At 37.2% G+C, this 22095-nt stretch overlaps 3 protein-coding genes across 4 annotated transcripts; 1 reads left to right on the forward strand and 2 right to left on the reverse strand.

The window, feature by feature from the left end:
- Positions 1-4668: 4668 nt before the first annotated feature.
- Positions 4669-7437, forward strand: LOC133871835 (uncharacterized). The gene is made up of 4 exons (XM_062309274.1): positions 4669-5270; positions 5354-5468; positions 5863-5977; positions 6270-7437. Exons 1-4 carry the CDS (start codon positions 5170-5172, stop codon positions 7160-7162), a joined length of 1224 nt encoding a protein of 407 aa, XP_062165258.1. The 5' UTR covers positions 4669-5169; the 3' UTR covers positions 7163-7437.
- A 4229-nt stretch (positions 7438-11666) lies between these two features.
- LOC133870709 (uncharacterized) lies at positions 11667-15662 on the reverse strand. Of its 2 annotated transcripts, none has more exons than XM_062307902.1 (4): positions 15311-15662; positions 15016-15213; positions 13291-13644; positions 11667-12861 (listed from the first exon to the last, which is right to left on the reverse strand). In XM_062307902.1, the coding sequence occupies exons 1-4, from the start codon at positions 15323-15325 to the stop codon at positions 11767-11769; spliced, it is 1662 nt and encodes a 553-aa protein (XP_062163886.1). In that variant the 5' UTR covers positions 15326-15662; the 3' UTR covers positions 11667-11766. The 2 variants fall into 2 exon arrangements, with proteins under 2 accessions (XP_062163886.1, XP_062163885.1); XM_062307901.1 differs by having other exon boundaries at positions 15016-15168; positions 15279-15662.
- Positions 15663-16799: 1137 nt separating this feature from the next.
- LOC133870068 (pentatricopeptide repeat-containing protein At3g63370, chloroplastic) lies at positions 16800-20970 on the reverse strand. Its single transcript, XM_062307109.1, has 2 exons — positions 17171-20970; positions 16800-17065 (listed from the first exon to the last, which is right to left on the reverse strand). The coding sequence occupies exon 1, from the start codon at positions 20864-20866 to the stop codon at positions 18008-18010; it is 2859 nt and encodes a 952-aa protein (XP_062163093.1). The 5' UTR covers positions 20867-20970; the 3' UTR covers positions 16800-17065; positions 17171-18007.
- Between the last annotated feature and the right edge of the window lie 1125 nt (positions 20971-22095).

Raw genomic sequence — 22095 nt, forward strand, 5'->3', positions numbered from 1 at the left:
ATCAACCATAGGAAATCATTGTCTTATAGAATAGTCGGGATTTGGATTACCCAAAGAAAATAAGAAAAAGTAAATGTAGTAAGACATGACTTTGAGATAATAGTGAAAAAAAAAAAAACTTAACATAACCTAAATGTCATAAACTTATAAAATTAGTTTATAAAATTCGAATCGATCTTGTTTTATTGAATTTAATTAAAGATATATAATATATGTTATATATGAAGGGAATGCATATGCGGTTGTACTTTAAAACTGTTATCCACATCCGTACATATAAATGGTGGTTTTTACTAACCGCATTTGTATTCTAATAGCGGATAACGGTTAGGTATGGATAACATATGCAAGCGGTTATTATCCGCCTACATTTTCACCCCTACTTGCAGTAACTTTCATATACATTATTTTAACGTAAAATATCTATATCCTTTCGCCTCTATCCTCTCTCATCTTTTTGCCTTTCATTAGGAATTGTGTTCGGATTTTGTAAAACATGTGAGGGTAGGTAGGAAACTTGTATTTTGTAAATAAATAATATTTTAATTGTAGAAGGAAAGATAAGAGAATATATTGTGCAGTGTATTTGGATACGGAAGTTAAAGTAATATTGTTCTTTAAATAAAAAATTGAAAGAAAACTAATGTTAAAGTTCTTACACCAAAAGCTCTCATACAATAATTAAGATTGGAGTACCCAGATATTATAGGGCCTTGTGGGCTCAACTGAGGGTCCGTCGGCCTAAAAAGAGCCTTAAATCTTAACTTGCCGTATAGCAGAACTAAGAGCACTCCCAATAACTTATGAAATTTTATATGCAAAATGGTTATGCAAAACTTACTTTATATCTTTTAACTAATGTGTCTCAAAATGTACTATATATCCGATTATCTATTATTTCACTATATCATTTAAATATTATTTTTTATTCTTTCTTTATTTTAATTCTAAGACATTTTTTCAACGATAAGTCTTTTTTTTTTTAATAATTATTTGCTATAAAGTCGGCAAATTTTTTGTTATCGTCTAAGGTGGTTTGCATAAGTGTGACCTTAAAATGAAAAACATAGATTTTGCCATATAGGCATACTCTGAAATACAATTTTTCAGATTCTAAGATATATATTTGTATGGCGTAAATGAGTTTTGGTGCATGTGTGTGTGTGTGAGAGAGAAAGAGAGAGAGAGAGAGAAACAAATAAAAAAAAGAGAAGCATGTGTGAATAGTATGTGAAGTTGCACTATTCACATATGCATCACAAATGCATTTTGCATTTGATTTGATTTGCATAATCGAATGGATACACTTTTTAGTGAATTAGTTAGCCATTTTACCTTAAAAATAAAAATAATTAAGCCATTGAAAATGCTCTAAGGCATAGAGTCACCAAGTGGTATATAAACGCAATACACCGGATCCCTTTTACACATACACCCCCAAACTATAGTGACCATAAAAGCAACAATATTCACTCATTCACTCATTTACTACCTGGCCAATTTTTTTATAAACTAGGGTGAAAGTTTATAATTGATGAAAGGGATTAAAAAAAATTGACTAGTCATTTTAATTAGTTAGTAGTTGACTTATCCAACTATACACTCTTAATCATTTTGTCAATTATGAATCAACACATGAGTCTGTAAAGTGTTGTAATTAGAGTTATTATAATAAAAGTTATACGGCTCCGTATGTTAGTACTTTTTATTATAGTGTGTTTTTTTGTTTCTTTTGTTTGAAAAAGTTTTTTGATAGTGACGTAAATGTAAAAGTAGTTTTGAGTGTTTTTTGAATTTTGATTTTTTTTTTTTTTTTTTTTTTATCAAACAAAGCCTATCACCTAAAAACATTTTCCATAATTTTTTCATGTCTTTTTTTTAAAGATATAATTGGTTTAATAAGGTTTTCTTTTGGTGGTTACGAACTTAATTTACTTTAAAGGGGAAAAAGAAAATAAAAGAAAGGGTTAAATACATATTTGCCCCTTGTGTTTTACGACATTTATTTTTTGTCCCCTCAGTTTCACTTTTTATCAATTTTGGTACCTGTGGTATATGAAAAGACGGAAATGGTACCTCCGTCTGATTTCCCGTCCAAAACTAACATTCACCCACGGCATTTTCTGTCATGTTGTTGTATAGATGTTGGAAACGATGTGTAAGGAATTAGGTTCTGGGTTTCAAATTTTTAGGTACTCAATAACGTGGGTGGATGTTAGTTTGGACGAGAAATCATGCGGAAGTACCATTTTCGTCTTTTCATATACCACAGGTACCAAATTTGATAAAAAGTGAAACTGAGAGGGCAAAAAATAAAGGTCGTAAAGCACATGTGGCAAATATATATCTAACCCTAAAAGAAAAGAACAGAGAAAAAGGATCCCTTGAACATTAACTCCATGAATCAGGCAAAATGTACGAATTACGCAGGATTTGGTTCTTTGTATCAATTGGTGGACGAGAAAAAGGACAACAAATAGTTAAAACTGGTCTACTTCCATTTCTTCTCCGGAGTAAGATTTAATCCTGTTTTAAATATAGCCAACTGCTCCATAAATTGAAACTTGTAAATTCTTACCAACCCTAATTAAATTTATTCACACCCATTTAACCACCCCACAATTTTTTTATTTTTTATTTTTTTTAAAAACAAACCCTTTTATTTACCAAGGGGTTATAATCCCCTCGCCCCTCTATTGGGTATCCAGATAAATATTGTAAGAATTGTTGAGATTATGGAGTTTAGTGAAAAGTAAAACATAAGAAAATTTATGTGTTTGACCGTGTGTCTATGTCTACAGGAGTGAGCGGGTAATCTTACTATGTTTTTGTTAGTGTATTTTGCAAGATGTTAATTTTTTTATTTAAAAAAATGTTTTGACGTGAGATAAACCTATAAGTAGTTTAGAATGTTTTAGGAGTATTTTATGTTTTAAGTTATTTGTTGATATTTTTGTCTTGAAAAAAATCCTAAACAAAATGAGAAGGAGAAAGCTTTAACAAAGAAAGTCATTATCTCCCATTAAAACTCTAACCTAATATATTGCACTTTCCAATATATATATATATCTATACTATTTCGAGAGGAACAATGCAGTGTATCACATTTTTATTCATTAATTATCTTATAATGCTGACATAGCAATTCCAACAAACATTTTAATTTTTAAAAATGATTGATCAAACAGTTGATTGAGATTATCACACCAGTATTATGAAATAGTTGCGAGATAAAAATGTAATTTTTAGTATTACTATTTAGAGAGATCTTCCTTCCAAACTATTATTTGACGTTGACATAACAAACTAAATTTGATCTGCTCTGTTCTGTTCTATTATGCTCCTTTCACTTAAGGTTTGTTTATATAGCTTAAGAGAATTGCTATTTAGCGTACTCCTATTCCTTTCTTATATATATATATATATAAAAAATAATCAGCAATTAGATCAACATTTATAAAATAAAAGGGTCAAATATTTTTTTGTTCATTATGGTTTAACGATTTTATTTTTTACTCTTTGTGGCAGATTTCGTATCGTAGATGGTACCTCGTTTATGGCTAAAGATGGAGATGGTACCTCCGTCTAACTTCCATTCAAAAATTAACGGAAGTCTACGACACATGCCTTTAAAAATCAACATGTGTTTCTATGCATAATTTAAAATAAGAAAAACTTTTTACAAAATAAAAAAATTATATAATTTTTTTATTAAAAAAAAAAAAAAGATAAAGAAGAAGGGTGGCTCGAGCCACCCCCATGACCTATATGAGGTGACCAAATCATCCCCATGGTCCTTGAGGGGGTGGTTCGGCCACCCCCAAAGAGCAAAATGATGATAGCCGAAACCACCCTCAAGGTTTCGGCCACCCCTTTTGGCCTGGGAGTACGTTCAACCATCCTAGACTGGCCGAACCACCCCATGACCGTTGAAAGTGGTTCGGTCACCCCATAAGCCTCCCTTCCCCAAAAAATAAAAATAAATAAACAAATAAATAAAGTTAGGTTTTGGCCTTTAAGAGTGACTCCAGCCACTTTTCTTTTGTTATTTATTTATTTTTTTTTCAAAAAGTTTTTTTTTTTTTTTTGCTGATTAGACTTTCTTTTATATTTATTTATTTTTTAATCCAAAATATTTCTGGGATGCTAATCAAAGTATGAAGCCAAGATTTAGAAGATGTAGTGAGGGTTGAGGCAGGGTTGGGTGTAGAACAAGAACAAAATGAGATGAGATCACCTACTTGGCATAATAATGTCTCTCTTTCTGCCATTGTTACAGTTTGAGTAGAGGTTGGGGTTGCTTAAAGAGCACCGACAGTGACCGAATTATCAAATCTCTCCCACTTTCACGACACGAATGGTCAGGAGGAAGAGAGAGAAGGGCAGAAAGCTATGCGACAAAAGCAACAGGGAGAAAGGGACTCTAGGGGTTAGGGGAAGCAGGCATGTGGATGAGTGGGGGACACACCAAACTCATCGATTCAACCCTTTGAAATAATTGAGTTTTCCTTTCTTTTTTCTTATCCCAAACAAAACAACAGCAAAAAATTATCTCTCATCAGTGAAAGATAGAGAGAGAGAGAGAGTTTCTTTTTTTCTTTTTTTCTTTTTTTTCATTAATTTGCTTGTATTTGATTATATTTTATCTTTTATGTTGTCTGCAGTTCAATACTTTCATTAAAGTTCGAATCTTTAATAATTGTTAGCTATTCCCCGTATGAGATTATCTGTAAAAAAAATTTTTGACTGTAAAGCTATCTGTTCATTAAAAACTTTTTTTATATTTATTGTCCAAATTCGGCAGGAAAATTGCTGGATTCCTTGCCACAAGAAATCTAAGAAAAAAGATATAATTGAGTTTCATTACCAAAAATAGACAAATTATTCAGCTTGTGACAGGCTGACAGCAGGGAAAGAAAAGAGCAAACCAGAGAAAAAGCCAAACCCATCCGGTCTCATTTCCTGCTTGTTTAAAAATCCTGGCGGTACTGCATTTTGTTCAGAGTTTCTGAAAGAGTCATAAGTAAGAAGGAAAAGGAAACCCAACAAAAAAAAAAAAAAAAACCAGAAACCACTATAACTGCTAATAGAGCCTTGGCCTTTGTTTCTCTTTCAAGAGACAGAGCTCCCCCAAACCCACCTTCTGTTTCTCTGAAAGAAGTTGTGAGGATGCCTAGACCAGGCCCAAGACCTTATGAGTGCGTTAGGAAAGCTTGGCACAGTGAAAGGCAAAAACCCATCAGAGGTTCTCTCATTCAAGAGATTTTCAGGTCCGCCGCGCTTCTCAGAATATTCATGTTTATGTGTCCAGGTATCTATGAACACATCTAATCTCTGCTTTGTGCCTGCTTAGGGTTGTCAATGAGGTTCATAGCTCGGCTACTAAAAAGAACAAAGAATGGCAAGAGAAGCTCCCTATTGTTGTGCTCAAAGCAGAAGAAATTATGTACTCCAAAGCCAATTCTGAGGTATAATACATGATATATATATATATATCTTCTCTTTTGATGCTTTCAATCTCAACCGGATTTGCATACTTCCCATCTAATTGCTTTTATAAATATGGAAGGAAAAGTGAAGATAACTAAAATTTTGATTTATTATGTTTTTGTGTGTTTTTTCACTGAAGAACAAAGAAAAAAAATCAACTCGAAAAATATGTTCTTTAAGAGTAAGACCAAATTTAGAGGTGTTTTAAGCCATTTCGGTGCTAAACTTTGTTGAATGTGCGATTGAAATTTCTGACTTCTTTTCATTTGCTACATTTTCTTGGCTGGATAAATGTGCAGAGCTTGAGCATATATCTGGGTTTAGTTCCCTTGTTTTTTCAAGCTCATCTTTTGGGTCCTCTTTCTTGCTTAGGCTGAATACATGGACCTTAAAACACTGTGGGAGCGAACGAATGACGCCATTAATACAATTATTAGACGGGATGAGAGTACCGAAAATGGAAAGCTTCTCCAGCCTTGTATTGAAGGTAAGCCGTTCAAGTTTGACTTTAAGTTTTCTTTTGTTTTTCTCTTTTTGTCAAATCCAACTTGCATATCTGCTTTTGGTCTTTTCATCATTGTTGAGAGTAATCTTGGCTCTACCTGATATCAATTGCCAAGGATGGTGATATTAGTAAGCATGTGGTTACCATGCATTTAATTCTCCTCATTTTGTGTATAAAATGAGTGCTGGATTTGAACAGAATCACAGACAAATAGCCGTAGAGGTAGCTTAAAATGTATGTGTATAATTCTTAACTCCTTGCTTGCATCACTCAGCTGCTCTAAATTTGGGCTGCACGCCAAGAAGAACATCAAGGAGCCAACGGAATAGCAACCCAAGGTGTTATCTGAGTCCAAGCACTCAAGAGGCCTCCGGTGTTACTAATGTCACAGTAGAGAATTCTAATCAAGGGACTTATACTGCTAATCCGAAGTACATATCTCATTATCCAAATTTTGCAAAACCCACTATGATTTCTACAAATCCAAGCCCTGTTGCCCTAAACAATGATTGTGCCTCTAACAAGCCTCCCTTTGCATCTGAGAATGTTCAGCCATCTAGTAATAACCCCAGCTTACATATGGAAAACTATCCAGCATCAAACTTTTATTCTGTTTATCCTTTGTATTATGGAAATCGCCGACAGTTTGAAGAACCTCGGCCTGGTTTTGGAATCTCTAAGTTGACTTCTAACATTTTGGAGCCTGCCAAGATGGGTGTTGAGAACCCCTTTTGCTGTAATGTAGATGCTTCCTATAAGATGACCGAAACTAATACAAGGAGAACTCCTGAGAATACATTTAATAGCGTCTGTGATCTATCATTGCGATTGGGTCCTGTCCCTGTTACATGCCCGAGTGTTGGAAAGATTAAGCTCCAAGATGTTGAAGATGTTGGTTCTGGTACTTCTCCAAATGGAAGCAAGTTTATTGGTCAGTCACCACAGGTGGATAAAAAGTCCTCTTTCTTTCCTGGGGGAAATGTTTATGGACCATCAGACTCCTGTCCAAGTAAATGGAGTTTTGAGGGTAAAAGTAGGAATGTCGAAGCAACAATGAGAAAGCGAAAGGCAGATTTTAATCATCCTGTGGAGGATCAGCAGTTCTTTTGGCAGCCAAAGCTTCCTTGTAGTCACTTAACTGGAAGTATGAGAAATGCAGGTTCGTAGACTGACTCTTTGCTAAAGTAAGTAATTTCAGATCTTGATGTGGAAGCTTTCTCTGGCAATGTTGATATGGTCAAATTAGATTGTGATGAGTTGCTTTTTTGCAATGATGCAACAAAGATTGTAAAAATGTAAACAGACTTAAGTTTTAAGTTAGACGTACGTGGACAAACTAACTGAAGAGGCTTTTTAGATGTGCAATGTACAAAAGAATCTTTTGTGTGACTGTTGCTGGTTCTAGAATATGGAAATATATGTCATGAATCCTAATAGACTTAGTTGTATCTTCTAGATGAAGATTTGCTTTAACAACAGAGCATTGGAAGATAAAGGAAAAAGTGTGTGTGAGTGTGTGCCTTGGCGTAAAAGGGAGGCTGATCAAATTGATGCTTTTTCATTCAATATCTGACAAATATGCGTATGTGGGTTATCCTAGCAGTTTTGGGTGGGTAAAGTGCGAAATTTTGATATCAAACTAGCCAAAGCAGAAAGGAAATTGGAAAGTGGGACAGATTTATGCTTCTGTTGGAGTTTGTTATGATGAAGTGCATGACCTGAATGGTGGATTGCAATGAACAGGCGAAAGCCAGGATTTTAACATGGAGAAAAGAAAGCCTACTTGTTTTGCCTCTAAGCTGGTGTCTGAAAGTCACATTTCCACCCCAATTATCAGCATGCTGTTAAATTGATGATAGGACTCTTAGAAATGGGGCAGGAGATGTGCCGAAGCTGCTTCCTTGGCCATCTGAAATTACCTGGAACATGGTGGTGGCAGGACAATTTTCTGATCTAATACACTTCCTGTTGATGGTTATGTTGGCGTTCTAAGCTTAATTGAGTTCAGGAAATCTTTGAACTTTACTGTCGTGTCGTGTAAAACATGTTGTGGACTGGCAGTAAGTTCCTTTATCTGTGCCTGTACTTTTTAGAAGTTTTAGTTTGTGTTCTTAATTCACTTGCGAAACAAAATAGGATCGAGAGATTTCTAGTAATTTTGCTGCCAGATTGCTAGCATTTTAGCTCAGCATGTCTCGGGCAGTTTGCTCACCTGTTAAGATAGATAGCTTCCATAAGAGCTCTTTCACATATAAAGTATCCGGATCCAACACAATGTGTTATATGAGCTTAGAAATTCACAAGTCAGTTTTGGTGGTGTTGCAGTCTTTTCAACTATCGAGAGGAAACTGTTAACCCTAGTCATGCATTAATCATATTGTTCCCCTTCCTTGCTAGACCAAGTAGACAAGGGTCCACACCACAGCTTCAAGGCACATTGACTAATATGATAATAGAATTTGGATAGAGACGTCTCCTTGCCCCCCACTAACATAAACAATATGAGTCTTTCTTTTGGAACAGGAAGAGATTGATGAATGGATGCCTGGGTAGGGCTCCCTGTTTGCTTCATTATATATGAGTTGAATGATTGCTATTGTTGTAATGGGTTGCGTGCCCATCAGCTATCTGCGGGGTCAGAATTTTTTTTCTACAAAATTCTTTACAAGCTGACGTGACATTTTACGTCACACTTGAGAGTTTATTGGATAGAAATTTTCAGCAATTTGAATCGCGATCCGAATTTGTATGGAGTTGTAATAAAAGCTACTGTACCCAAAAGCATTTTCCTATTTGACAACTGTTTCTCAACTGTTTCTTTAAAAACATGTTTGGTTAGGCGTTCCGGGAGGTGATAAGAACAAAAATCTAAGATGGGTGGAAGAGATTGGAAGGCTCTGGCGAGTAAAATAACAGTTTTTGCTTCCACCATGCGAGTATTCCATTGGGCACAATTAACAAATCTTAAAATGAGATGCAATGAGTTGAGAGCAGACCGCTGGATTAAGAATAATGCACTCTATAGGGAACTACCTTAAGCACAATGGATCTTCTGAGAAATTACGGAAATTGTCCTGAGTTGGATGAACACTAAAGGCAATAAAATCTTGCAAAGATGGAAAAACCAATAAAATATGGATAAATGGAGAGATATAGAAACAGATAATGCTATAAAGAACTTCGGATCAACGGAAAAATTGAATTAGAATCGTTGTCATTCAGATAAGACTTTCCAAATTCGTCTGATTGCCATGGATATGCTCGAGTCAGGTATCAAGCACGTATCAAGCGTCATTTCTGGTAGGCCGCCACTGCTTGAGCGCCTATCGAGCCAGTATCGAGCAGTCATTTTTGGTAGGCCACCGCTTGGCTTGAGCATCTGTCAAGCGCTTGATCGATCGAGCGCTTCATTCAGTTTGGAAAAAAACAAAAAAAAAAAAAAAAAAAAAAAAACTTTGTTCCTACTATGCAATCTAAAAAGAAGAACTGAGAATTTATTATTTAATATGTTGGGGAGATCTTACTCCTCGAATAGAGCTCATAATCAGAAAGTGGGTTGACCATGACATCATTAGGGACATGTGGAGGAGCGATAGGTTAGTTCGAACGTCCTTGGAAATTCGTGGAATTCGAAATCTCAGATGCGAAGTCCGGAGTTAGAGGTCCGAGATCATTAGTGAGGAAAAGGAAGGGATAAAAGGGAAGGACAATAAATGCTTAAGATCCCCCTCATTTATTAGTATCTTAAGTATTTATTGTACTCTGTTCTTGATCAGTCAAAATAAGTTGTTGCAGGAGAGAAATGTTTACTCACCACGCCGACTTGTCTCCAATGAATCATGTCAAGGCCAAATAAGTACTGTCTAATCATTGCCTCCATGATAACTCGCACGTATTAGCATTTAATGGAAATATCCTGCATATCCTGAGGCCCAGGAAGGATAGCACAGCAGGGGCTATACCATATATAAGGAAAACATTAACTCAAGTAAACTAACGTCTGTATTTCATTTATTTTCTTATTAAGACTCTCGCTAACTTGATCGTCGGAGGAGGTTCCGCTGGCCAACCCCCGACAACCTTTTACTGTTTTGCAGATTGCATTTTCTGCAATTGGAGACCCAATCAACAAACGACACATCACCATCCAAAAACTCACATCAACATTATATTATAGAAAAAGAAGAAAAAAAAAAAAGCAAACAAACCGATTCATGGGTAGTCTTCATTGAGAATCCGCATCCGAGTATAGAATTCAGCAAATCAAAAGGGAAGGTGTTGCATAAACTCATAACTCTTAAGTTTTTTTTTTGTTCCCCCTTTTCTGGTCTGCTTCTACGGAGGAGGTTGGAAAAAACACCATTTATGGATGGGACAGCTTTATGTCCTATTCGCGCAATCAACCCATTCGTCTTAGAACATGATATATTAACTTATGTCTTATTGGCACAATCATTCCATGTGTCTTAGAACAGGATATAAGGGAAAATATTTGAGGATATTGCCATTTAATTAACAAAACTTGTGTCCGTCACGCCCCTCAATCTTTCAATTTTTGCAATATTCTCCAATCTTCTATTAATGTTCCTCATCTATTATGAGTTTCCGTTAAGTCAAAAGGCAAAATATATTATGTGACCCGCACATTATGTTAAAATGACCATTATATCCCATAATTTTTTTTTTAAAAAAATATAAATGTACCTTTATTTTTTAAAAAAAACACTTATTTATTTTTTTAAAAAAACAATGGATCTGTTGTGTGGGTTGCCTTTCCAATTTCCCTTATTTTTTGCTCTTTTGGGTAATTCTTATTTTTATTTATTTATTTATTTATTTGGTTTTATCTTATGCTTGATATTTTTGTCATTTTGGTGTGTGAAACAACCATTATGCCCCCTTTATTAGGATTTAACAAAAAAATTCAATGAAAGAGGAACATTGCAATCCTAATAGTAGAATGTGGGATATTGTAAAAATTGAAATATTGAAGGTTACGTACATTGCAAATAGGGTGAGGGAATAAGTGTAATTTTCTTTTTCTTTTTCTTTTTCTTTTTTCTTTTTCTTTTTTAAATGAAAATGGTATAATAGTATTTTTCATATCATTTGTATTTTTTATTTGAGGGAAAAATTGGCCAGAGTCTTAGATTTGAAATCCTTGTAAGCTCATGTATAAAGCCAAATTAAAAACTAAGATGTAAAACGCAAAACTAAAAAAAGAACAAAGAGTTTTAAAATATTTTCTCTTAAAAAAAAAAAAAGGCTTCCGACTCACAGGATGAGAACCTTGTCCTTTTTTGGTCAAGGCCAAGTGAGGCTCTAGCTAGGATAAGACAGTAGCACAAGCACAAGAGCCAACTTCATCAACAAGAAATTAAGCCATTTGCCCTTGTTGGAGTCCCTCTCATTAGGATTTTGGGTAGGGTTGAAGGGTCATATTGGCCATATTGCTGCCCATGCCTTCCGTTGTAGTGTGTAAATCACTTTTTGCAGCCACAGATCATTTTTTTGACCAATTTTTTACTATTTATTGGTATTTGTATTTCTTTTTAGGTCTGATGTTGGAGAGCCCACCTATTTTTCTGTGTTTTAATTCTTGTAAGTTGTAACACTTTCCCAATTTGCTTAGGAAAAAGACAAAAAAAAAAAAGAAAGAAAGAAAAAGCCATTTGCCATCAGTCTGAAATTATCAAACTGCAAAACTCAAATTTCATAGAATACTTTTTCACCTACTTTTTCTACATAATCTCTTGGCTTGAGAAGAGAGATCAGTAGGTGGAAGAAGAAGAAGAATGATTAGGAGAAGAGCAAAGGTGGAACTCAATCTGCAATCTCCGATGGAGGTAGTTAGAGACTCCACCCTTCTCTTTTTCCTCCTCCAATTCCCGAAGCGGTATAGCAGCTAGGAATCTCTTCATAAATTCTTTACAACACTCTTTCCCAATGCATATAATCTCTTCATTCTCCTCCTTTTCACCCTTCTCTACCCTTTCATACATCAAACTTGAATCATCAAACTTCAACATGTATGCCTGGTTACACCCCTCGAACAGCCTCTCACCCAACGAGTCAATAATGTAATAAGCATCTGCCTCTACCTTCAACACAAAGAAATGGTCGTTCCAACTCACAATGTATATACATGGCTGATCATAATCTTCAGTCTTCATTCTACCGATCTTATTCCATATTTCATCAAATGACATGGCTTCCTTCAAGCACTCGAACTTCTCGGGACAAAAGAATCCGATAAAAGATTTATCTGGCAAGACTAAGAGAGGCTTCAGGTTTGCTCTCAAGACTGTATCAAGATCAAAATGTTTGTCAGGGAAGGATTGTATGTAGGTGTCGTTGCTGCAGAGCTTCTGCCATTGAGAGGAACCTTCTATGATGAGGCTATCGAATTCGGGTCTTGTCAGCATGTCTTGGTTTGCGTGGAGCCGATGAGCGATGACAGTAACTAGTGCAGTGCAGGCACTCTCTCCAGCTGCCTTTTCACTCCTTTGGTCCAAGGAAGCGAAGAATACTTCGGTTTTGAGCTTTGCTTTCCCATCTCTGCTCACTAACTCCTTTGCTTCCCAGTTACTTCTCCCACCATTGTCATCTTTAGAGTCTAGTTCTGATGAGAGATAGAGATTCTCAACAATTTTACTATCAGGATTGTTATTAATTTGGGCAGCAAATGTGACAGAGCTCCTATGAAACTCATTTGTCCGAGTAGATCTTGGACAGTCAGCCAATTTGTTGGGGTAGGTCTGCCCCATGGAAGCTCTTTCATACTTGCTGTCCAAATTGCTAACAATTCGAGTAGTAAATTGCCGAGGATCCGAATCTGATGAAGAGAATCCAATAGCATCTCCTTTCTGCATGTATGTCCACGACCAACATTAGATCTCAAAAAAAAAAAAAAAAAAAAAATTGCTATAATAGTGTTTGTTAGTAGTGTGTTTTGAGGGGCGTTTTTTTGTTTGAAAAAAGTGTTTTGTCGTAATTAATATAAATGTTAAAATAATAAAAAAAACAAAGTCATTAACAAACATGACCCCAAAAAAACCCTCTTACCCATGGCACTTTGGCACAAAAGCAATAGACAAACCCTTATATTTAAATTTCTAGAATTCTTAGTGTGATTTATCACTTGTGAACACATAATTCTTCAAACAACCGAGGTGATTGATGCCTATCCCTTATTATTAGAGTAGGCAGTAAAATAAAAATAATCTATTTTATAATTCATATTAAATTTTACGGGTTAATATAAAAAGAAATAATGAAAAATAAAAATGACATACCCGTAAGGGATCAGGGGTCAATGGCTCTACTCTTCCCTTCGATGCTCTAAGACTCAACCGACTTCGCTTCCACGAGAAAAACCCCGTTTTACGAACCGGGTCCAACTGGGTCTCCGAAGTCAACGCCACGTTGCGATTGTCACTCGTGGTAAGGGACTCACCCCAGTCAAACGCAGCAAACTTGTCCGAGTCACTGGAATTCACTTCAGCCTTATGCTTCTTCTTCTTCTTGTTAAGGCTGGTCAAATCCTTGACCTTCGTGAGTGACGCGTTTTCCGTGTCCGACTCAGCCGAGTTCAGACCGATTCTTGACGAGTCACAAGAATCTCTGGCCTCCACAAAGCTCACGGATACCTGTACAAACCACCAAACTTAATTACTACATTAACACCAAAAGACAAAGTCAACGGTGACAATGCAGCGTGGGTCCTACTATGAACTGGTCAATGTCTATTATAAAAAAATTGTCTAATTAAAATTTAGGGATAATTGCACCGGAGGTCCCTGTGGTATACTATAATTATTTTTCACTCCCTATGGTTTAAAAAGTTCACTGGAGGTCCTCGTGATATGCAATAATTACAAATCGATCCCTGGCGTCAAATTCTGTTAAAATTTTTAACAGATTCCGTCAAATGCCACGTCAGCGCCACGTGTCGTCATCTTATTGGTGACACGTGGCGCTGACATGTCTAATTTTAATAAAATAATATAAATTTATTAAAAAATAAATAAAAAATACTTATTTTTTAAAAAAAAAAAAAAAAAAAAAAAAAAAAACAAAAACAAAACAAAACAAAAATGGGAAAGGGGTGGCCTGGCCACCCCCAAAAGGGGTGGCCAGGCCACCAACAGCCCATGGGGGTGGCCGCGCGCCACCCCCAGAGGCCGCCGGCGGTGGCGCGCGGCCACCCCTTGTGGCCGGGGGTGGCGCGCGGCCACCCCCAGGCCATTGGGGGTGGCGCGCGGCCACCCCCAGGCCATTGGGGGTGGCCTTCGGGCCACCCCTAGATCTTCTAAGGGTGGCCCGATGGCCACCCCTGGCCACTGGGGGTGGCCGCGCACCACCCCCAGAGGCCACCTGGGGTGGCGCGCGGCCACCCCCAGTGGCCGGGGGTGGCCATCGGGCCACCCTTAGTAGATCTAGGGGTGGCCCGAAGGCCACCCCCTGGGCCTTGGGGGTGGCCGCGCGCCACCCCTTGCAGCCACTGGGGGTGGCGCGCGGCCACCCCCAGTGGCTGGGGGCGGCCAGGCCACCCCCAAAGGGGTGGCTGGGCCACCCCTTCAGCTTTTTTTTTTTTTTGTTTTTTTTTTTTTGAATTTTTTTTTATAAAAAAATAAGTATTTTTATTTATTTTTTAATAAATTTATATTTTTTATTACGATAGACACGTGTCGCCATCTTATTGGCGACACGTGGCGCTGACGTGGCATTTGACGGAATCTGTTAAAAATTTTAACAGAATTTGACGCCAGGGATCGATTTGTAATTATTGCATATCACGAGGACCTCCAGTGAACTTTTTAAACCATAGGGAGTGAAAAATAATTATGGTATACCACAGGGACCTCCGGTGCAATTATCCCTAAAATTTATCATTTCTGATCGATTTTTAAATTCGAACATTACCTTTTTCAAATTACCTTAAATTTAAAATATATATTTATATATAAAAAAAATAAAAATAAAAATAAAAACTAGTTTTGAAACTGGCTTTACCGTACCGAAAGGGTGGCCTCTCTGGCGAAACGACCGTCGTGTAAAGTCATGGGAAGCTTTCTTTCAAACCGAGTATCCATCTTCGAAGCCAACTCCGTCAAGTTCAATGACGCTTTCCCCAGAACCGCCAATTTACTCCTCGATTCTCTGCTCACGCCCTTCATTATGATCACCCCAAACAACAACGACAAGAAACTCATTTCCTTTACGAATTCAAAACCAGAAAAAATATCAAACACCTCAAAAAAGAAAAGAAAAATAAACTTACATGTAAGACCTTAAAAGAGACATTCCACGGACCCAAAGAACCGTCATTTGAAACCGAGAAACTGCATACACTGTCGAATTCGCCGTTCCATTCAACGGGTTTTCCTCGTCTCAGGCATCTTTCGCCGGTATAATTTCTTTGGCACGTTGATGTTCGATAAAATGGAGCTAGAACTCCAGGCTTAGGAGGACCTCTCCATTTCATCTCCGCCACCACTATCTTATCATCTTCTACCTTTCCCTTCCAAATCACTTCGAGCTTCAACTGGTTCACCTTCACGTGCAACTTCTTTGTCCCCCGAGCTCCCATCCTTGGCGACCACTTCATCATCGATCTATCTCCTTGTCTTCTCAAACCTCCAAAAATACGTAATACTTTCACACGCCTCGATCTACACAAACATATATATATTTGGGTCGCGTCCGCCGCGTTTCCGTGTGAGCCACTACACGCTACGTGGGGCACGCAGCTGGGAAAGTCTCGTGTGGTGTTGGATCTCACGTGTCTGCTATTTCTGTCTGACGTGGCAACTGGTTATTGGCAGAGTGATTGTATAGGTGTGTAATGTGTTATCAACTGGGTTATTGCCACGTCAACGCGGACAGCCAATACAGCACGCGGAGTAGAGATAGGGTCCTGACTCGGTGACTCCTGAGCTTCGAAGAAAATGAACTACGGTGTTTGCTTATCGACACGTGTCAATGACAAGTACTTGGGCTCGGTTCTGATGGGCCTTGTTTTATTATTCTGTCTGATTTAGAAAATCCATCAGTCAGGCCCAGCTTTCTCATGCAAACTGAGGAGACTTTTGGCACCGGATCAAAAGTTCAGGGGATACACGTGGACCTTCTTCAAATATAAGCCCAACAACAAACATTTGCATCTGCTTATGCTTTTTTTATTTTTTATTTTATTTTTTTAATCTAAATTTTAGCTGAAAAAATTCACGTTTTTTACTTTAATTATCTACTTGGAAAAACACTATATATGCATCATCCACACTCAAGATTTCTCTATTCTATTAAAATAATATTTTTAAGAATTTTTATAAGGTTAAATACGCAAAGCACGTGGACTAAAAAATATTTAACCCTTATAAGAATGATAATTGGAAACCTTCTTCACGAAGGATTTTGAATATGCTGACTCCTAAGGTATCCTTAAAAAAAATAAAAAATGCCAAGCCTTTGTTCCTTGATAAATGTGAAAGAGAAGACTTTCGTGAGGAATAATTGGATTTCTCTTTCTTGACCAAGCTATGGAAATTTTCAACTTTCCTTAGATCGCCATTGTTGAAATCTTCAAGCTTTTAAGATTACCTAATTGCATATTTTATGTATAACTTGATGACATTTTTCTTCGAAGAGCCGCTTTTGGAAGTGTGTTCAATGACCTTTGGCCCTTCCATTTTTTATTGTATTCCAATTTGAAAGTCATAAATATAATTTACTAATCACAACTGCTTGTCTTCCCTTTTTCTTGTACGTTTGGCCCCTTTCATTTGTCGTATTTCACTTTGAAAGTCATGAGTATAATTTAATGGGATAAAAGATCTCATCATTTTGTTGTTCTAATTGCTAATAATTCAGACAGTAATCCATCACCAAAAGTACAAACCTTGGACAAATAATGCAAATACGGACAGGAAGATAAAATAATGTCTCAAAATGACCACAATTCTTACCTATATGCCCCAGGAACTTCCACAATCTTCAAAGCATAAGAGAGCAGTGGAGAGTGGCCCAAAAGAAAGGGGTAAATTGTCTCCAGCAAAAGTTCGACACAACCTAAATACATTAGACAAATCAAACGATAAGAACACTGGTCACTATTCAAGCAAAACAGAAAAACAAAAACAAAAGCAATCACCAAATGATCTATTTCGCACTTACGGAGGTAAGGGTTTCCTGATTGAAGGAGGCATGAACAAGCCTCTCAATGAGGCTTAGCACTTCTAGCTGCACCTTGGGAGTAAAGAGCAACAATGAACGGATAAGAACTCTTAACAGCACCAGCATTATAGACACTTTCTTTATCAGGAAGAAATGAACCTGATGGAGTCATTAAAAGAAAGCTAGATGACTCATTTTCAAGAATATCAGATGATGTAGCATTCTCGGATGCCAGGAATGGTGGAAGCACAATTTCAAGAGCAAGTTCCAGCAACAACTTTATGACTTGCTTTTCACACTTCACACCAAGTAAGCCAGACTCATAGAAGATCAAAGAAAGTTTGGGATGATATAATTGTATACAACTTTGTTATATTAACAGCATTATCACAAACTCCAGCTGTCATAACCCGCAGTACGTAAAAACCTTGACGTAAACCTCTAAAGCAGATTGATCTTTGTGCTCTCCATCACTTTGGAAACTATGGAGCTTGGTAAGCAGAAGAGAAACCCAATCGCTTCATCAAGGACCCACTGAGCAGAATTACTTACTCCCAGAGTGCTCCACAAGGCTCCCATAGTGTCACATTTTGCATCATTATGAAGCTTGTATTGAGATCCCAAAACATTGGTGACCATTCCACTTTTTACAATTTTAACAATTGCACCTAATTCTTCAGGATGAGCCTGGTAAAAACGAGAACTCGGTAAAATTTTGATGATATTGAGCCATATCTCTTCCAATTGACAGTTTGATACAATGATCATCAGCAGCAGAAATCAACCAAAAGAGTCTCTGAAAAAGTTCAACTAATATCAGTACAGATGGTTGTATTATCACCAATAGTCTCCACAAGAACAGACCCCTTTATCAAAGTGATGGAATCTGTTGGCATCCCTTACAACAAGCTCTCTTTCAAAGAATTTTGAGACTAGCTTACAGAAAACGTGGCAATCACCGCAAACCCGAAGATTCTTTGTGACTCGAATAGGGATCCCATCAGGAGTTCCAAGCAGTCCATAAGCAATGGCAAGCCTTTCACTATGTTCATAAAGCATCTGAACTTTTTGTTCTTCCTCTACATTGTGCAAAACATATTTGGTTTGAGCCACATAACCTCCTTCCCTCGTCAAAGTCTCTGTAATTTGAGCTAATTTATTATAAATCTCATCAGATCGTGGATGAGATTTGTCCCTTGCCATGAAAATATGGATCTTATTACCATTCTCAACCCAACTACATCCAGGATTTTTCTTCAACCCACTTCCCTTCATTCTCACTCTCACTTCTTCAACATCCTTCCATCTTCCACTTGCAGCAAATATATTGGAAACCAGCACATAATTTCCTGGATTTTCTGGTCGCAATTCTAAGAGCTTCTGTGCTGCAATTTGTCCCATTTCTTTATTTGAGTGAACCCGGCAAGCCCCAAGGAGTGCACACCAAACTTCAGCAGTAGGTTCAATCTGCATAGTTTCCACGAATTGGTAAGCTTCTTCTAAGCGATTGGCCCGCCCCAAAAGATCAACCAGACAGGCATAGTGCTCAGGCCATGGCTCCAAATAATAATCATATTGCATAACTTCCAGAAGTTCTCTACCTTCATCGATCAGTCCTGAATGACTGCATGCATAAAGAAGTACCAAAAAGGTAATATGATCAGGAATAATGCTTTCACCCTTCATCCTATTGAATAAATCGATTGCTGCCTGGCCACTGCCATGCATTCCATTTGCATTAATCATACTTGTCCACAGAGCTAAACTTTTATGTCTCATACAATTGAAAACCTTATAAGAGTTCTCTAGATCTCCACAGCGGGCATACATATCGACAAGAGAGTTTGCAAGCGATCCCTCTAAGATGAAGCCCTTCCTAATCAGAAATCCATGAATCTCTTTTCCTTTCTTCAAGGCAGATAAACTAGCGGCACCTGAGAGTATGCTCGCTAGAGCTATAGAATCAGGTTCAACATTAGTTTCTCTCATGGAGTAGACAAGTTCAAGAGCCTCATTTGCAAATCCATTATGGAGATAGCAAGTAATCATGCTTGTCCAAGACACAACATCTTTAAATTCGATGGATTCAAACATTCGTTTTGCGTAATCTATGTTCTCACACTCCCCATAGACAGTAATAAGTGAATTCTGTAGTTCAAGATCAGATACACCTCTCCTCAAAATGTAACCATGAATTTCTTTAAGGTAAGAAATGTTCTTTAGGCCACCACAAGCCATCAGGATACTTGCAATCATCATTCCATCAACATCCATCCCTTCCATCTGCACTTTCAAGAAAAACTCTAAGGCCTTCGAATATGCTTTGCTCTGGGCATATCCAGCAATTATTGTTGTCCAAGAAATGAAGTCCTTATCAAGCATCCTATCAAAAGCACGACCCATATAATCCACATTGCCACACTTTGCATACATATCAATTATTGTATTCCCAATCTGCAATTCAGAATCAAATCCGTTTTTTATTGCATAGGCATGAAGTTCCCTTCCCTTTAATAAATTCCCCAATCGACCAGATGCTAAAATAACATTTAATACTGAAACCTGGTCAGGTTTTCTATCAGCATCCTGCATATCATGGAAGAACTTTAACGCTTCTTCATATAGACCATTTTGGACAAAACCAGAGAGAAGAGCATTCCATGATATATAATCTTTATCATTCATGTTATAAAAAATTCTTGCGGCTTCATTCATTTTACCACATCTTGCATACATAGTAATCAAAGCATTAACTAAATAAACATCAACGTCATGACTAGCTTTTAAAATAGTAGCATGGATCTCCATACCGAGTTTCACAAAGGATGAATCCTCACAGGCTTGAAGGGTAGCAACAAAAGTATATGTGTTCATAGCAAGACCCACTTTCTGCATATCTCTAAAAAGTCCTAATGCCTCTACAGATTGTCCATTTGCTGCATATGCGGAAATTATACAATTCCAGGACACAATATCATCCTTTTCGGTCATACCGTCAAATAACTGTCTTGCCCCATCAAGATTACCGCACTTTGCATACATCGCAACAATTGAATTGACAACAAATACAACATAATCATATCCACATTTGATAGCTAGACCATGAATTTCAGTCCCACAACGGATATTATTAAGTTCGCCACAAGCTTTTAGCAGAGAAGGAAAAGTGCAAGAATCAAGAGGAACTCCCGAGACCCGCATTTGTCTATACAAATTAAGAGCTCTCAGAGGTTCCCCATTTGAAACATAAGCACCAATCATAGCATTCCACGTAAAAATCGTTCTATGAGACATTTTATCAAACATCTTCTCCGCACTCGAAAGAGAGCCGCATTTCCCGTACACGAACACAAGCCTGGTAGTCAAAAACACCGAGTCACGCACGGCAGAAGACTTTATCATATGGGCATGTACCTGTTGCCCAGGTGACAGAGCTTTCTTACTTGCACAGAGCTCAAGAACTGACGAATAGGACTCCTCCAGACAAAACGGAAGTGTATTTTGTTCGGTGAGTGTTTGAAAAGCTTCTTGAAGGCTTGCTTGCTTGCAAACCTCTTTGGGAGAAGGGGTTTTGATGGGTTTTTGGGCGAATTTGGAGATTTGGAGATGTAGGTTTAGTTGGGCTTTCTTCAACATGGGGTGGTTTCGTAAGGTAGAAGGCAGTGGCGGAGCCACATGGAGACCAGTAAGGGCCATGAAGTAATATGGTGGGTTTCACAACCTGTGATATGATGTTGAAATTGAAACCTAAAGCGCATTGGGTGGGACTCAATGTTTAGGTCCACCCTAATGTGCCTCGAGGCTAGTGAAAAAAAAAAAAAAAAAAAAAAAAAAAAAAAAAAAAAAGAAAAAGGGAAACATCTAAAATAGTCCCAAAAAATAAGTATAATAAAGGCCCAACATCCTAAATAAGTTGAAAATACTCAAATTTAAAAGCAGTTATGAATTAAGGTTATAGTTTAAATAACCGCTAATCGTTTAAGGCATGATGTATGTGTTTATAAAAATAGAATAACCGCCTAAGATAGTTACGATTAGCGGTTATAAACACAATAACCACTAATCGTATAACTTTTTTGTCTCCCCTATTTGAGACAGGCTTCTCAATTTTGTGGGCAAAGATGGAAGACAAAACCCAAGCGAGATTAAAAGAATGGATAATTATAAAAAAGCCTTACAAGCTGTTTTTAAAGTAGTCCCATGAATTACCAAGTGTACAAATATGACTCCCAAACTACCAAATAGTGCCAAAAATGACTCTTTTGTTGAAATGTTCTTATAATACTTTTGCCACGTCATATATTCAATTAAAAAATAATATAAATTAATATAAAAAAAATAAAAGCTTTAAAAAATTGAAGGAAAAAAAAAAGACGTCGGTTTGGGGGTCGTTCAGTATGTCTGCGGGTGGTTGAACCACCCCATGGCCCTTAGGGGTGGTTTGGCTACCCCCAAATAGCAAAATAGGGGTGGATTCGGCCACCATCACAATGCCAAAAAGGAAAGAAAAAAAAAGCGTTTAGGGTTTGGCTTTTGTGGGTGGTTCGGCTATGCACCCCCAAGGGTCATGGGGTGATTTGGCCTCCCCCAGGCCAAACGGGGATGGCCGAGCCAGCCCTAAGGCTTTTAGGGGTGGTTTCGGCCACCCCATTTTGCTCTTTCTCTTTTTCTTTTTCTTTTTTAATTTTTTTTTAAAAAAATTAAAGCTTTTATTTTATTTTATTTTTTTAATTGAATATATGACACATGGCAAAAATATTATAGGAATATTTGGACAAAATGAGTCTTTTTGGCACTCTTTAATAGTTTGGGGGATTATATTAGTATACTTGATAGTTCAGACTTCATATGGCTACTTTAAAAACGGCTCGTAATTTGAAGGGATTTTTTTTTTTTTTTATAATTATCCAGAAAAAGAATATTTA

Source organism: Alnus glutinosa, chromosome 6 (genome assembly GCF_958979055.1).
Source record: "Alnus glutinosa chromosome 6, dhAlnGlut1.1, whole genome shotgun sequence".
NCBI classification, from domain to species: domain Eukaryota; kingdom Viridiplantae; phylum Streptophyta; class Magnoliopsida; order Fagales; family Betulaceae; genus Alnus; species Alnus glutinosa.